General features: G+C 38.6%; 1 protein-coding gene across 4 annotated transcripts in view; it reads right to left on the bottom strand.

The window, feature by feature from the left end:
* CACNB2 (calcium voltage-gated channel auxiliary subunit beta 2) overlaps window positions 1-18,815 on the bottom strand; it is a 387,411-nt gene that overhangs the window by 171,678 nt on the left and 196,918 nt on the right. The window contains exon 1 of one of the 4 annotated variants that reach the window (XM_074946030.1): window positions 468-781. The exons of the other annotated variants lie outside the window; for them this stretch is intronic. Coding sequence (XP_074802131.1) covers window positions 468-500 — 33 coding nt within the window. The 5' untranslated portion in view covers window positions 501-781. Of the gene's footprint in view, window positions 1-467; window positions 782-18,815 lie in introns of those variants that run through there. 4 annotated transcript variants of the gene reach the window in all.

Genomic DNA, 18,815 nt, shown 5'->3' with positions numbered 1-18,815 from the left:
AAGTTTTCTACAAAATTGTTTTCCAGTGTTTCTACACACATATAGCCAAATCCAGACCTGCTGGAAGTGGGTACAAATACTTGGAAGTCAGTTGAGCTGTATCGAGTTATACTATGGGCCAAATCCTGCTCCACTTATTCATGTGTACAGTGCTGTTGAGCACAGTGCTGAATTTGGCCCATATTATTCAGAGGATTCAAATCTATATTTATAGTTGTACTAACATACATCACCACAACATGACAGAAATAAAGGCAATTTAATTTTAATCTACCAATTTGTACCTATTTCAATTTTTATGCTAAATCTAATTTTTGTAACTGCTAGACCATGGAAGAATTATGAATAAAATTACAGTAATTTATACAAGTACAAAAACAAAATGGCATTGATCAGAAATTCAAAGCTGTATATTAACTTTTGAAAGACACTCAACTCAATAAAAGCACATTTAATTAACATCTTACCACTTCATAATCTTCACTGTCATAAAGATACATATCTGCACCTTCAGGATCTTACATGTCCATTAAGTCCCAAAGTAAGAGAGAAGCGTATCTTTAGTGTCTGTGTAAGCGATACAGCTTCTACAGCTGGAATAGAGTTCCAGTACTTGTTTCCCACGCCCAAAATGCTCTTTAAGTATTGTTCTCAGAGCCAAAAACAAACCCTCTTGCTGTAAGCAGTTAAGGAAATGGTCTGGCAAGCTACACCAGTAAAAAAAATCCACAAAGAAAAGCAGCAGCAGCAGCGCCAGCAGCTAGGATGTGTTAGGTTAATCCATTACTACAGGCAAAGCAATGCAGGGGGTGAGCCGGGGTATTCATTTAGGGTTCTGTTCTTAATCACATGTTGCTGGCCTTGTACTGATTGGTTGCAAAAGGAGTGTAGTGAAAAGTAACCAGAACTCTAGTGACGTATTGTGATGAGAGAGAGCTCAGTGATATCAATGAAGTACCATTTCTATTTCTTTTATTACGAACAGACACTTAATTGATTTGTTTTCAGTAAGCATGTATAGACTCTTGGAGTAAACACTGGACTCCGATGAAGCACTCAAAATATTATTGAGAGGAAACAATTTAACTTCAAGAAATCAAGAAGAGTAGACACTTTTCAATTTGCAAACTAACTGAGCTAGCCAAAATTCAGCCCTGTGTTGACTTCAGGGGATCTACATCAATGTATATGAAAGCCAAATTCACCCCCCAGCACTGTTTCTTCCTTACTAGGGTGGTCTCTATTACTTACATTCAAAGTTCATGACTCAAATGTAGGTTGATTCTACAGTGGTCTACTAGTGAAATACGAACAGTGTGACTTATCTTTATCAAACTGCCATCACATCATAACAGAAAATCACACCTATTGCCTCAACATTAAGGGAAAGTGTCCCAATTTACAGCACTGGGATTGGCCTAAAGCCATGCATTCACTTCTTACTCAGACAAACTTTCATTAGGCAAACTCATTAAAGTTACAGTTTGTCTGAGTAAGAACTGAGAAACAAATGAATATGGACTTCAGAGTTTGGCCCACTGAAATCATTCTGTAGCTAATACCAAAAAAAAGGGGGGGCAATTATTTTTTTTAAGTCTTATTAAATATCCTTTACAAGCACAGTACAAAAGAGATATACAGGCTGCTTACTGGTAACTCTTGTTCTTTAGAGTCACCTCTGTACTTTCACACTTGTGGGATATGGCACCCCCTGGTGTCAAATCCAAGAACCCCGACCAAAGCAGCATCTGTTGGAGTTCCACAAATACCACCTACTGATGTCAATGGCCAATGTCTGAGTACATATAAAGGAGTGCAACCCTTACCCACACAAGGCAAAGAGCACTAGGAACCTCATGCCCTCTGTTTGACAGATCTTAGCCCCCTGTTTAGATTAGTTTCCTTTATCTGTCTGTGCCACTAGTGGGAATGCACAGAGGCCCCTGAAGTATATTTATGTAGTGAATGGGTAACTATTGAAAGAGGAAATACTTGTGCCCTGGAGACAGGCAATTTAATTTGAGCCCCGTTTAAAATGGTTAAAAGTACTAGGAATATGGGGTTACAGAAAATCAGGCGCAGTTTGTTGTTTTACTCCATGTTAGGCCAGGCCTTGGATACTAAGTACTGTAAAGGAGAAGAAAAATGTCTGCCACATGGCTTTCTGTTATTGGGCTATGGAATCTAATTGTCCATCAGTGTTTAATTGTTTGAGACATTTCAGGTGGAACCCTGTTTCAAACAGACCCCCGAATCACTCTGCACTGTGCATTGCAGGTGTTTGTACTATCTGAAGTAATAAAGAATCCTGTGCCTTCGAAGGACAGACCCTGAGTTTGAAAAGTGTGTCATATTCACACATGTTCAGTAGAGACTTACTAGAGCTGAACCTCAGAAGAGTCTATCCTCACTGAGCATGCTTGAGCTTCTCACAGCTCCTTGTGCTGACCAGACTGCACATGCACCATCCCCACAGAGCAACTCAGGATGCCCACTCCAGGTCTATAGGGACAAAGCCAGACTCCCAGCAGCTCTGTATTGGGGTGGGGCAGGGTACCAGAACTAAGAGCAGAGAACTTCCCCTCCTCTGCTCTCAGAGACCTCCCTGCTAAAGTCCGGGCAGCCTGGAAGAGGAAGCCATCTCATTTGAATACAGAGAGGACCAAAGCCAGACTGGAGAGAGGGAAAGGGACAAGGAGTCTGATGAAACTGGGACCAAAGATGGATGAGGAGGTTGCGAAACTGGGACTGGCAGCCTGGGCGGGCAAGGAGATCTGGTGAGGGTGTGTGCTGGTGAGGGAAACATTGGTGGGAGACGAGAAGCCCATTCGCTTGGGGGAAAAAAGAGGAGAAACTTAGATTAGACAAGGAGCGGGAGGGAGGAGGAGAAGACAGGGACTGCCTGGACAAGGAGATTGGAGGTACCAATGTGGGGGGGAATAAGGAAAAGGAGATAGCTCTGATAAGGAGCTGGGTTGTGAGGGGAGAACTGGGACTCGCTGGACAAGGATAATAGGACTGGGACAAGGACAGTAACTTAATTAAAGGTTGGTTGCCAATGGCACTTCTAGAGAACAAAAATCCATGAACAGCTGAAGAACATTCCCCACTTCCATATGTGCACAAATTCACTACCTTTGTCTCCTCTGTATGTTCCTGTAGATTTTGTTCCCTTCATAACATAAAAAAATGTCAAATGCTATTAAAAATATTTGGCTCAAAACCCAGGCTGTCATTTCTAAAGTTATGCCATGTGTACCAATCTCCATTCCCTGCCTCATGTTGACTTTCCAAATGATCTAATAATGTAGCTGGATTAGCAGAAGGACCTGGTATTTAAGCCCTGGCCAATGTCTATGTAGCATGGCTATGAATTCCCTACAATATAAATAACTTTGTATATCATAATATTGCAACATAGTGCCTTTGGGAAAAACAAATTGAAAAATCGCTGACATGGCTGTCAAGGTTAATAGACTAAACAGACGCTGCTCAATAAACATGAAGCACTCAACTTGTATTCAACAGCACATGCTATTTTTTCCTACAGGAACTTGAATGGAAAGCAATTGAAGCTCTAGTACCTAAACCAGATTCAAGTTAGTGAAGAATGTCAACAGTTCGTAACTCTCACTTGTGTAGTTAGCAACAAAATTGGTTTCCTGTAAACATCTCTTACGTCTCCTAAGAACAGAACTTCAGCAACATTATTTATGATTTGACGACTTTTCATTTACCTGCAATAGAGAACTCATGAGAACTTATCTCACCCCAAAATGGGAATCTGAGGAGCCCAAGATTTCCCTTGTGGATGACCTGCCTTCCCCACTCAACCACCTCCAACCAACTCATCAACACCACTGTCACCGAAACCCTGGAATTTCTCTCTATTATTTGGACAGATAAAATTGATTGCAAATACATTTAATTTTTTTTAAATCAGCAAATTGTAAACTCCTGACTAAACAGATCAGAACAAATATCGGGGCTCAAAACCTTTTTTCTATGAAGCTTACCCGGAGTCTCTATTCAATATCACTTTCACTGCTACCGCAACTGCAGAACCACTGAAAGCTCTATAAGACTGCATTACAGGAAGAAATAAAGGAAACTTCTACATGAGAGAACAATGAACTTTAGGACTAATATTCTTTTTTTTAATAAGAACAAATTCCCATGCACTTGAGATTAAAATATATCTAATAATAGGCTTTTGGCATTGCCATACAAGTCTATACTAATGAATAAGGTTAAAAACTGAGTGAAAAATATAAACTTGCTTCAAAATTATACTTTATGTAAATATATTTCTTTGTTACTAATTCCGTATCAACTGAGGCTACGTCTACCCTGCAAGCTAGGGGTGCGATTCCCAGCTTGCTAAAAATAATGTAGCCATGGTAGCACAGGCGGCAGCAGCAGCATGGGCAAGCTGCCCTGAGTATGTTCTGTCCCCTCGAGTGGCACCAAGATCACTTAGAGATTAATGAGTCTGCTACAACCTTCACTAACAGCCATGTGGCTCTTAGCTCATGCAATAGAGACTCATAAACTAAGCTCCAGAGATCCCAGGTTCAATCCTGCCCGCCAACAACCGGGGTCTTTCGGTGTTATATGTACCCAGGGTGTTCAGGTGGATTTGTATTTGGGGTGGCTAGTCCATGCCACCGCTGCCAATTCCTGTGCTACCACAACTATGCCGCCTTTTTTAGCATGCTAGCTCGATAAGAGCGAGGGCGAGTGGCTTTGCAAGCTGGGAATCGTCGCCTGAGTGTGATATGATGTAATTTTGCTATAGCAGTTTCGATAGGAAAATGCAGGCCCTGGAAACTGTGTTTCACTTGTCACCTGTTGCTCCACTACAACAATATTTTCCCCCTTTTTCTTCTTTTCTGCATTATTTTTCTGTCATTCAAGACAGCCTGCCTTCCACTCCTCAGCAAACTCACACAGCATGTTAAGAGGTGCAGATCAGAGTTAAACTGCAGCCATTATGTTGTACATAATTTGCCCCCTATTGTAGCAGTCCTCGCTAGTGACCATGTTGCAAATCATTCTCGCTTATAGCCTCCTTTCTCCTTCACCACAGTTGCGGATGCAGAGTTGTTTCAGAAAAAATGGAAGTAGGCAGTGCCTTTAAGATACAATCCCATGGCATGGCATGGCATGCACAGAGCATTGCCCCAAAGGGGCTCACAGAGGTATTCTGCACTGATATCAAGGACTCTTTGAGCTCCCTTAGCACTGAGATTATATCTGGCCTTATGTACAAACGCCATCATCTGCAATATAAGTCCACACACAGTTTGGCCAGTTTGTAAATTTATTTTAGGAATGGTATATGCCTCAAATATGGCTGCTGAGATTGATAAGAATTATTGTAATTTGAAATGTATTAATGTTTATTAGATATAAAATTCTTGGACTGAACACATTTTTAAATGACAAAGAAGATCTCAAAGTAATGAATAGAATTAAATGTAATAAATCCCTGTGGAGCTACTGGAATACTATTTAAACTTTATTTTTAAACACTGAATCTGCTTATCATGCACAGATTGTTTTTTTTGGTTATTATGGTAACCATTCTCCAACACAATCCAACCTGCCTGGAGTTTTCTATTTCAGGATACTTCAGTGATAACGTTAACGACAGAAGCTTCACAGCTTAAAAATATACATACACTGGGGACACATGTTATCTTGTAGAGCAGGAGGAGATAACATGATAGTGTTCTTGCAATGTCATGGGAAGTCACATACTGTAAGTGGCTGCCATTCTCCTTACAGCAAGATGCTAATACATTCAATCCAAAAGATAACATGTCACAAACAGATTTGACACCTTCTGCAAGGATGTGGGGCCTAACTGCCTGTTTTATTGTGGCCACTTTGCAGCACTGTGAGAGCATAAAGGGGCTATAAATATGACAGATCTGGCCACAGGGGATTATCCCCATATTATTTGTGCTGTAAAACTACTCTAGCAACTCTCAGAGTGGTAGCCGTGTTAGTCTGTATCAGCAAAAAGAATGAGGAGTCCTTGTGGAACCTTAGAGACTAACAAATTTATTTGGACATAAGCTTTTGTGGGCTAAAACCCACTTCATCAGATGCATGCAGTGGAAAATACAGTAGAAAGAGATATATATACAGAGAACATGAATATATATATACAGAGAACATGAAAAAATGGGTGTTGTCATACCAACTCTAATGAGACTAATCAATTAAGGTGGGCTATTATCAGCAGGAGAAAAAAAAACTTTGGTAGTGATAATCAGGATGGCCCATTTCAAACAGTTGACAAGAAGGTGTGAGTAATAATAGGGGAAAAATTAGCATGGGGAAATAGTTTTTAGTTTGTGTAATGACTCATCCACTCCCAGTCTTTATTCAAGCCCTAATTTAATGGTGTCCAGTTTGCAAATGAATTCCAAATTAATTCCAGTTCTGCAGTTCTAAAAAACTACTTCTCCTTGCGACATAGGCAGCTGAATGTAAATTGGAGCACCCCTAAGGCCTTTCGTCAGGGCCCAAAATATAGGGGTTGCAAGAGTGCCACCACCCCATTCCTAAGCCAATCAAAACTAACACCACGAAGATTTGTAGAGACTGTCGTTGCAAACATAGGGGTCATTTTGTATCCAAGCAAAAGGTTATATTATAAGAAGTACATATACTTTTGAACCCAGAAACTGGAATACTGGAACCAGTCTTTGCATATGTAACCCACACACATCCTGGGTGTGGTGTTCTGTCCCATCTATTCTCACCAAGACCACTTAGAGAGCAATTAATGAGTCTGCTCTACAGTCTTAGCTAACAGCTAGTTGGCTTTTAGCTCATGTGGTAGAGGCTCATGCTTTAAGCTCCAGAGGTCCCAGATTCAATCCCACCTGCTGACGACTGGGGTCTGTCGGCATTACACAAACACCACCAAGCTCTTTAAATTAAAAAGTTATCTAGGAAAAAATAGTCTGTGAGAGGATAGTACAATGGTTTGACCCTTTTTGTCACACCACATTGTGGCTGAGCTGCTGTACTGCATTAGCTTGCAACACAGAAGTTAAATTTACAAGTCTTAGTGAAGTTTAGTCAACTGTTCGTAATCACATCCACCCACCCATCCACAAAAATTCCCCAAATGTTGAGATTAATGGATTCTGTTGGGGATCCCTAGTTCCCAATGTCCTTGGGTGAACTGCGCCAAATAAATTGTGGGGATTACTTGGAAGTACAGCTGTGAATACCAGCTAATGTGAGCAACCAGGATTTGTTAAGGAGCGCACTAGAGTTGCAGGTAACCTAGTTTCTTTGCAGACTTCCAGCAAGCTCCATATTTGAGACATCAAACTGTCAGCACTGTGTCTCTTTCTCACAAGGAAAAGGCTTTAATCCCCAACTTTTATAAAAACATTTGTGTTTATTAAACAAGGTAATGATTTAAGTACCAAGTCCCAAATTGTGAGGAATGAGTGGGATCAACTCATATTTTAAAAGTGTTTGTAAACTTTAGTTGTAATAGCCTTGCATTCTGTTCTCCTCATTCCAGAAACAAAAGGTTATCTGTTGAGGATGGCAATGACAGCAGGTCCCAGAAGGAATTCTGTCTCTCTCTCTTCCTTTTATTCATGTATGTATTTTTGGCACAAGCTAGCATTGCACATTAAATCTTTTCGTTTAAGATAATTCTCACTAAATATTGTAGTGCCTTTGGCCTCGTTATATCTTCAGCTCTTATTTCCCATTTACAGTATGCTTTTAAACCCCTCAGCAATGCTGAGGCTTGAACATTTGACAATGTGAAGTAATGTTGGCTGCCTTGTAGGCATTTTTTTTTTTAAATTCTTGGATAACACAGATTTGCCTGTTTTAAAAGACACTGCTGAAATGTGAACTCTGGGTGAAATTCACTCCTGTGCAGAGAGGCCTATCTACCACTTAAGTCCCACTTCATACCTCAGAATAGAGATTAAGTGGGACTTAGCAGAGCATATCCTTTGTAATGGTCCTATTCACTCTTTGAGCTTATGAGTGCCACCTGGCAGTGGGCATTCATTTTCAGCATAGTCAATAGGGAGCCACGTACATAACTCTCAACAATAGGATTTGTGAACATAATTCCCCATACATTACTGTGAAAAAATACTCCTAAGAAAGCAAGTGTTTTTGCTAACTGGAGTCATTTATCCTTAGCATTAAACAGTTTGTGGTGTAATAGATATATCATGATCAACAAGTAATCCTTCTTCGATAGAACTAATGCAGCATGTTGCAAGCCACTAGCAGAGTTCTTTTGCTGAAAAGTGACATGGGATGATGATAAACACTACCACCTTTGTCCCAAAATTGTTAGACATCTGTTAATAATCACAAATGCAGGAAAGACTAGAAGAAGGCAAGATGGGAACTGGTGTGTGGGTCCCTGTATCCAATTTATTTTGCATTTATTTTTTTCGAGTGCAAGCTGCCTGGTTGTTGCTGCCAAGACATTTCGGATACAAAGATCTGGATATTACACAAAATCCCTCTCTCCTCTTGGGAAAGATTTTTTAATTTCAGGGTCAGTCATACTGTGCTAAAGGTACTTAGGCACTGCAACACCTGACCCTGACCCCTGCCACCTATTGGAATGCTGAATCCCGAGTTACGTGCCCAGGTTCCACATGTACTGTATGGGAGAGTTCGGTGCCTAAGGAAAGGATCATCAAAAGCCAGCAAGCTAAATGGGAAGCTGCCTAAGGTATCCAGAAGCAAATGCAGAGGAAAGCCCTTTCAGTCAGTCAGCCCTCAAAGGTATTTAGGCTCCTGACTAATGGGCCAGAGGGAAGCACCTGTCTCCACCTGGGACTCGCAGCTGTGAAACATCCCCTGAAGTGAGGCATCTAAGCCAGGTCAGCCCAGGCCCTAGCAAATGAAACCCACATCTCTCTCAAAAATAGAGAGAGGGATTATAGCAAGTAGCCTGGTAGTTAGGGCGCCCTCTTGGGATAAGGGAGTAGAGACCTTAACTCACATCACTCATATCCCAGGTGAGTGCCCTCACCACCAGGCTACTTGGTATGTGGGGTGCTCTCAGTCTCTCCTGTTTGAGCTGTTCCATCTCCTATAAATAAATATTCACCAGAGCAGGGACTTAAGCTTGATTCTCTCACATCCCAGATGGGTCCCCTAACCACTGGGTAGGAGAATCACTCTCTCTCTCTTGCTTTCTGACACAAGGCAAATGTAATTATTTATACAAAGTGGAACAGTTTCAACAAGAGAGACCGAGGCAGCCTTAACACAATGATTACCATTAACATATCAATATTTACCAAGAGTTTGGATTTTGAGACATCTCATAATTAGAAAGGAAATAATCACAACCACTGTATCTAAGTCGTCTATCATGCTGCTCATACCAACACCTGTATGCTGGAAGTATACCAAACCAATCTCTAGTACAAACGGTAAAGCTACTTTTGTATTTAAAATAGACTGACACAGAGAATTATTTTCTAACTCAAACCATCAATTTGATCATCTTAAACTAGCACTTTCTGGAGTTGGAGAGCAAGTTGCTGTGTTTTACTCTATGAAACTTTTCAGTATTTGTGATGACTGTAAATAGAAGTTTACTTATTACATTGAAGCTGACATACTGTGTGGAAACATTACAACTAGAGCCGGTGTAACATTTTCCAACTGAACAATTTTTCCACTAGAAAACAAATTCTGATTAAAAAAATTGAAACACTTTGCAAAAACATCAATTTTGTTGACGTTTTCGATGAAAAAATTACCTAAGTGCTTCTTTTTGACCATTATAATTTATAATATACAAATCTCATATTCCGTTATAAACTAATATATCAGAATGAAGCACTTTGATAAGGTCATTAATTTTGATATTCCTAAAACCATTTTTATTGGGGGGGTGGGGGCGAAATTTCATTCTGCGGGAAACTTTGACTTTTTGTTCCAGTTTGGGACAAAAGAAAATTTTGAAACGATGGAATTCCCAATGGACTAGAAATTCAGTTTTAAAACAGTTCTAAGTAGAAGTAGAAAGACAAAAATAGACTCACGGACATCACTATCATACACTATCAGAACTCAGAAGGTTTTTTTAAATGAATTATTAATAGTTCAAATATTATTATAGTATAGCTCTTCATGTATATTACTGTAAATCCTTTATATAAAATTACATTATGCAAATTCTACAAATGCACTGATAAGCACTCAAAAGTCAGAAAAGGAGGTTATGGTTGCATATGCATGTATAAAGTATTTAATAAGAATTTGTATTAGTCTATATATGTAAGACAGAATTCCCAAAAGTCTTTCATATGACAAGTACTCAGTGAACAGTATTTAAATAAATGAAGACCACACCATCTTAACAGAGTAATACTGAAAGTTTTCCTGACTTATTTAAGTTTGTATCTAAATTACCTTCACAGTGAACTGACTGAGCCATTGGATTGCACCCTAGGAAGGCCGTGATGACGGCTAAAGAGGAAGTGTACTGTACATGGATGGTGTTTAAATAATTTAAACACATACCTTTTTGTTTCATACGTCAAATTCAGAGATATTATTACATACATCAAATTCAGAACATTTACACTGGACCATTATGACAATTAAAACAGTACAAGTGTACCAGAATAGGAACCCATGAAAAAAATCAAAACATGTTTGACATTTAGACAGATAAACAATACACTGTGCAGTGCATATATTGTTTGAGAAATAGTATGTGATCATGTAATTCAAAGGAAAAAGAGTTAATTCCTCACAAACTGCCAAACCCCAAATGTGATCACACAATGTGTGACAAAGCCCATGATGAGAAACACAATATTATTAATGTAAAAATCTTAATATGCTGTGTGTTTCATGCAGTGAGTAATTATGATTTTTGCCTTCATATTTCTGATGTAAACATTTTTGAACAGTAGAAGCGATAGGGCATCAGCTGTGTGTGGAAAATAGGTAACTGGGTCTAAACTGACTGACGTCCCTCAAAGTGAAAGATATTTGAGAGGTTTATAAACTATTTCCTGACTTTTATGTGCTTACCAATGCAACCTAGTTTGTCTGAAAACATATTTTCTTTATGTGACATTCAAATCCTATCATACAATCAACAGTATAGCAGTATTACTTATTGGAATACCAGAATAATATTTGTATTTATTATTACCCAGGAATAAGTGTGTCATTGTTTTAATATGACCCTCCCTCTACTTAATTTGTGCAAATGAGGTTTAAATATGATCTTCAATGAGAGACTGAAATTCCTTAAGTTATTTATATAGAACTGGTTCTCCGGCAATCTGTAAAATGTTTGACAATGTTTGAGCATGCAATGGTTTAAAAAAAACATTCAAATACAGTTTAAAAACACCTTCTACTTTGAAATTTAAAAGTTGTGATTGGTATAAACAAGTTATCCTGGAAGTCAAAGCAATGGGGGAGGGAAGCAAAGAGGTTGGCTGGGCTGGGAGCCAACATCCAAGGTTAAGAAGTCTGAAAATTAAAAAGTAATTATATGTACCATTATTGTTAAAACATTTAATATTACTGTCCTTTGGTCAGTAGGAACACATTCAAAGGAAAACTTATCTTTGACTGGAATTATTAGCAAAGATGCAAACAGGATTTATTCTCTAATGCTGGGAACCTACAAATTCCTATTACCAGACAGCTAATAAGTTTTAAGTGATGAGCACTCTAAACTGTCAAACTCTCAGCATCATTTCAGCCCCAAAATGTGCTGAAAATCAAACAAGACAAACTAGACTAAAATACAGCACATGCAGCATATCATTAATGATCAGTTCAAGTGAAAATAAAACAAATTCAGTCAACTATTTTTATGCCCAGTGGCTTGTTTTAAATATTAAATAATAGAACCAACAATAGATGCAGCCATCTGTCCAGTTAGCCCTAAAAACTATACAAATGTAGAATTATACAAATGTAGAATTATATACAAAAAACTGCATTCAAACATAAAACAATGTAAAATGTTAGAGCCTGCAAGTCCACTCAGTTCTACTTCTTGTTCAGCCAATTGCTCAGACAAACACATTTGTTGACATTTGTAGGAGATAATGCTCCTTGCTTCTTGTTTACAGTATCGCCTGAAAGTGAGAACAGGCATTCTCACGGCTCTGTTGTAACTGGCGTCACAAGCTATTTACATGTCAGATGCGCTAAAGATTCATATGTCCCTTCGTGCTTCAACCACCATTCCAGGGTACATGTGTCTATGCTGATGATAGGTTCTGCTCGATCACATCCAAAGCAGTGCAAACCGACGCACGTTCATTTTCACTATCTAAGTCAGATGTCACCAGCAGAAGACTGATTTTCTTTTTTGGTGGTTTGGGTTCTGTAATGTAGACTTCTGAAAGCATGCTCCACACCTCCTCCCTCTCAGATTTTGGAAGGCACTTCAGAATCTTAAACCTTGGCTTGAGTGCTGTAGCTATCTTTAGAAATCTCTCACTAATGCCTTTTTTGTGTTTTGTCAAATCTGCAGTGAAAGTTTATTAAAATGAACAATATGTGCTGGGTCATCAACTGAGACTGCTATAACATGAAATATATGGCAGAATGCAGGTAAAACAGAGCAGGGGACATACAAGTCTCCCCCAAGGAGGTCAGTCACAAATTTAATTAACACATTTTTTTAACTAGCGTCATCAACATAGAAGCATGTCCTCTGGAACAGTGGCTGAAACATGAAGGGGCATATGAATGTTTAGCATATTTGGAACGTAAATACCTTGCAATGCTGGCTATGAAAGTATCATGCAAATGCCTGTTCTCACTTTCTGGTGATACTGTAAATCTGAAGAGGGCAGCATTATCTGCTGTAAATGTAAACAAACTTGGCTGAACAAGAAGTAGGACTGAGTGGACTTGTAGGCTCTGATGTTACATGTTTTGGTTTTGAGTGCAGTTATGTAACAGAAAAAAAATCTACATTTGTAAGCTGCACTTTCACGACAAATAGATTGCACTACAGTACTTGTATGAGGTGAATTGAAAAATATTATTTCTTTTATCATTTTTACAGTGCAAATATTTGTAATAAAAATAATGTACACTTTGATTTCAATTACGACACAGAATACAATGTATATGAAAATATAGAAAAACATCCAAGATATTTAATACATTTCAATTGGTATTCTATTGTTTAACAGTGTGATTAATCACGATTAATTTTTTTAATCGCATTAACTTTTTTTGGTTAATCGTGTGAGTTAACTGTGATCAATCAACAGCCCTAATAGTTTTCATGCTACTTTTTCCACAAAACCACCATCACTATAGTATCCATGCAGTCAGTACTGTAATATAAACACAAATTTCCCTGAAATGCACATTATAAGCCACCTGTGCATGAAGCCACTCAGAGAAATAGTAGAGTAAAAGAATGGACTTTTAGGATCACAAATTGAAGGAATTTTATTGAGTGACAAAAGTTACAAATGTCTGTGTAGTTGGAATGAGCATTATAGTGATTCTGATGTCTTCAGTAGCTCTCCCCTGCAGTGAAGACAATTGCTGTAAGTTAGAGCAGCTCAGTGGCTACACAAACTTACAGCAGGGCTGCACTGTCTCCTGACACAAGGAGAATCCAGGCAGTACAAAACTGACTTAGATCCACCTTGGTCTTCCCTCCTCCTGGGCTGTGCATCTTGAAAGGCACGGAACAGACTTCAGCCCATTGTTCTTTAAGAATTCCTAGCCTTGCTTGTTGCAAATTGCAAAACAAATAAAAGATAGTCAACTACCATTATAAGTTCCACTAAATGGTGTAAGTATAAATAAAGGAAAGTGTGTTAAATCCTCTAAAGGTCTTATGTAAACTGGCAAAAGCAAGGATAAATATTGTGGCAATATATACATGGGATGCCACTCTGCCTGGAATCCTCTGCAATTCCTATCCACAATGGGTAATTTAAGGACAGAATGACAGCTTCAGTATACTGTGACCAACTATTGAGTCTGCTTCTACAGATTCTTACTACTACCTAATCCTATGTATCTCAATATTTACTATGCTGGTGGTTGTGCAATATGTAAGTTTTTAATTGACTGATGCTATAATAGTCAATTTTTTTTTACAAAGGATGTCCTAAATTAGACAAATAAAATATATAGATATGGATGCAATGCACATTCACATGCAAAATAGGTACTCACATGCATGAAACGGTCAATTGGAATTTGTGTGGAATTATGTATTGTGTCTAATTGTGATGCAACGTAAGTGCCAGTTTTTCCAAAAGTTATCATTAATGGTCATCTTACTAAAGTGTACAAATCAAGAAATAGCAAGGACACAACTCAGACTGCATATCTTAGTCTTACTCTCTACTCCCATTTACTTTTTCTCCACCCACTAAACATAGATTTTTTTTTCCTTTTAAGTGATGAGGTCTATGGACTGTTACAAGCTAATGCACACATATGACATCACCAAAAATCAAACCAGCCAATAAGAATGTGGCTTTGCACAATTAATATCTACAGCCAAAACTCTCAGGTCAGGTAAGGCTAAAGAATCTACTAGGCATCTTATCACCACATCTAGGAGCAAAATCTATGCCCAGCACCCAGCCCAAGAAGCTGGAATGGGTGCTGGGGAACTATGAAAGGGTTGCACATCACCGCAACAAGCTTGTGGAGTAATTAGTGAGCTGTTCCACAGAAATTACTTCAGATCCATGGCTGAAACAGCCCCATTTTCCCCTAATGAGGCCACACCACAGGGCAGAGGTCCAGAAAGCCTATACAGTCACGCATTTTCTGGCCCAAATTCCACTCTTTCTTACCTGTCCTCCACCTCCCCAGCCCCTTGTGCTGTTGCTTTAGTGTGACAAGAGGGAGAGATACTTTCATGGACTACTATATTTCACAAATAAGCCATGGACTAGCTGTATCCAGATATAACTTTATTAAAAGTTGGTGGGCAGATGGGTTAGGGGAGTAGTTTCCTTAAAGGGTAGGGTAGTTTCCTTAAAGAAAAAACATTTCCAAATGAGTTTTTGAAATTTAAAATGTTTCATGAAACTCCTATACATTTTCCTCAAACCTCTCCCCATCCCTAATTTTACTTAGGTTGTTAGATCTCCAAACAGGTGCAGTACCAAATCAGAATCTTAAAAAAAAAAATGCTCTGACAAGACATTTAGTGAAACGTTGTATTAATGTGCACTGAATTTAAGAACACTTTAATAAAAGTCAACTGACCCACAGAATGTAAAACAAACTTTTGAATTTCTCATTGCTCTAGCTTAGAAGCAACACTTCATTCTCTATGACACACAAAGATTTTTAAGAACTGAAGTGAGGGTAGGACACACTATAATAAAAACCACTGAAACATATTCATGCCTTGTTACTTTCAACAAATACTGTTTGCTTTTTAAAAATGGAGAGATGTGGAGTAACTACTTCCGATAGGTTTACTGGCATTTTTTGAGTCACATTGGCAAATGTGGTTTGCACTCAAAAGATTCATTCTATTTAGGCATATTCTGATGGTCTGGTTCTCTACTGCCTTGCAATTTGTGAAATCATTTACACCTGTGTAAAAGGGAGGCACACAAGATCATCTCTAAGCCAGGTGCAAAACAACGGAGATGTAGGCCATGGATCTTTACACCCAGAAATGAGTATATCTGTGAGCACACTGCTTAAAATCTCACATTTGAAAAAACCATATTTTTGTCTTAAAATTTCCTCTCAACCAAAACAAAAGTATTTTTCAAGTATCTTTAGAAACTTTGCAAGCATTTTCTAAAGGTGGCTAAAACTACAAGTATAGTAGCTGATTTTCATGTAAGTGCACTCCTTTACATCTACACGTAAAACAATTTCAGGGGCACTATGTCCTCAGATCTCCCATCTCCCTAGTTATGGCACACCATCATTTCTCTACTCTGTCCAATGCAAACATTTAATCTTTGATAAAGAATAGTAATAGACAGTAAGAAAATGGTGTGAAAATTAAACAGTAACAACAAATCATCTCTTGTATAGCTATTCTTAAGTACTCCACTAAAAGCAACTCTCCATCCTGGTTTCTTCACTGAGGAAAGAGACATAGCCATGCAGCCATTACACAAGACAAAGCATTACTGGGCTTTAGAAGAAAGACACTGGAGCCTGAAAAATTCTTCTGATGCTTATGTTATATTGCCAACATTATTTAAATCTCTAATAAATGAAATAGGAACTTGGAGCCATTTTTTTAATGTTCGGCTGAAATGAGTGCCTGCTTTTTAAAAAATCTATCCCCTCTTTTCTATGCTGAAAAAACTATAATACAGAACAAACTGTAATACTGTAAAAATATTTGATATCTTGTTACCTTTTATTTCAGAGCATAGCTCTGGCTTGGATCTTCCAATCTGGAACAAAGCCCTCCTTAACTATGGATAAAATAAACACTCATGATCCTATTCTAAACTAATCTAATCTGAACGAAAAAGATACAAAGTGCAACTTGAGTCTATAAAGAAAATGTGTACTTCAAGGTTATTGCCAGTAGAGAGTCCCATTGCTCTCATATGGAAGAAGATATATAGTAAAGTGTTTAAGTAAAACCAATGCTAAAAAATGCAGAACACACACAGGCTAAATTGTTATGACTACACTTCTTACGGTTCCAGACAGAAGTGCTCTCAGCAATAGCCTCTTGTAAGCTCCTGCATCCTCCTCCAACTACACAAAGTATTTGCAGTTTCTCAAAATAACAAAGATTCAGCAACTATTCAGCAAAGTGAACTTTAAAAAGAGAATTAGGACTGTTAGTAAAAAGGGTGCCATTTTTAATAAACAAGATTTCAGCACTGCTAGATGAGAGAAACCATTACAGAAAAGTGAAACAATTTAATTGCAGTTAACTTAATTTTGTTAACAAGCCTGCGTATTTCATTTTCAAAATGAAAGCACACTGAGCATTTGTCCTTCATTCCTTCACCATTTGCTTACCCTAGGAATAATGTGTTTCGTTTGAGGAGACATCAGACATCTGTCATGCATGTCAGACTACTTCAGTGTGGACTAGACCTGCCAGAAGGAATACTTCTCACAGGAGCAAAATCTCAGAAACAAAACAAACGCACCAGTAAAAACCAGAGATGACCAAGTCTGTTTTGTTAGCCATCAGCTGAGTTCTTTTTCCTTCTAAGGCCTGATTTAAAGTTCCAATTTTGCCTACACAGAGCTTTACTGTTCTTCAGAAATTTCTGTCAGCTATTGATCTAATTCAGTTCCTATACTCAGTTACAGCTCAGCAGTGAACCCCATCAACATCAATTAATAAGTTACGGTGGGAGGGTTTTCTCCATTCTTATCATAGAAAAGGAGCTTGCATGCTTGTTGGAGCAATATAAAATTTTATTAATTTCAGGTGCATGCCTTGGAGCAGGCTTAGGCCAGAATGCTAAATAATGACAGACTTGTTGCCTGACCTCCTGTAAATATATAATAATTGGTTATCCATCCAGAAGTAACATTTTTTTAAAGAAGGAAACAATCATTGAAAAGTATTCCTACATATATATAGGCAATCAAACTTATTGTTTCCTATGCGCAGTTATTAGCAGTTGATATATTAAGAGGGGTTATGTGTGAAAACACAACAACTCAAACTAGGTTGAAAATCTCATTCTGTGGCCATTTTTAAATTATAAGATTTTACAAAGAGTATCAACCATACTATTTTGTTTGTGAAAACAGCTTCTTCAAAAAATGCACTGTTTTTTCAAACAAAGGACCCAATCCTGCAAATATTTATGTGTGGGGACTTTTACACATGTGCATAGTCCCAATGAACTCAATGGGAATACTCATGTGCACAAAGGTACTCATGTGCTTAAGTGTTTGCAGGATTGAAGCCCTACTCTTTAAATGAGTATGTGGATTAAGTGTTAAAAAGAATGTAGTATTTATCGTGGTATGTTGGATACATAACCAACAAAGCAAAATGTCCCTCAAAGTCAGAGGACTATGCACTTGCAGCTCCAGCCGAAGTCAATTGGAGCTGAATGCACACCGCACCTCTAAAGATCAAACTCCTAATGTGTATTTCTTTACACGAGTCTAACTGGGATAAGCCACAAAGTTTAAATGCAGATCCAAACTTTCAGAAGTCCAGGACATTGAGGGGCTACTACTGAGTAGGACCTATAGAACAGCCACTGAACATTGCTTTCCTCCTCATTCAACCTCGGAACAGCCATGCTGTGAGATGCAGAGAGCTGAGCAGGGGATGCAGAGCGTGACCATGATTCTGCATGAGTGGGTTGGGATGGAAAGGAAGGATATGGGAGGCTGAATCAAACGAGAAGGTCAGAAAACCAGCACTGCCTCGGCTATGCTGGGGTGACAAGGATAAGCTTGGCCTGATCTGCTTTCAGTTTGAGGATGACCCATGGAATGATCAGGATTGGAGGAAAAGTGTATAGGAGAGCCGACTGCCAGCTGAAATGGAAGGAGTGGGTTAGGGAACCTGGACTGAAGCCCCCTCGAGAGCAGAATAGACAGCATTTCTGGTTGTCCCTGTAGTGAACAGGTCAATTGTTGGGATGTCCAATGCTGCAAAAATAACTCTCAGAATACTGGGCTTTAGGAAAAAAATTCCTGCTGAGATGATCTGCGAGATGATTCTGGATCCCAGGCAAGTGACTGGTTATAGGAGTGATACTCTCATTGATGTAGAACTGCCACAGCCTGATCACCTCTTGACAGAGCACCCTGGAGTGTGTTCACCCTTGCCTATTCACATAATA

Source organism: Natator depressus, chromosome 2 (genome assembly GCF_965152275.1).
Source record: "Natator depressus isolate rNatDep1 chromosome 2, rNatDep2.hap1, whole genome shotgun sequence".
Taxonomy (NCBI): domain Eukaryota; kingdom Metazoa; phylum Chordata; order Testudines; family Cheloniidae; genus Natator; species Natator depressus.
This window is presented reverse-complemented; position numbering and strand designations above follow the sequence as displayed.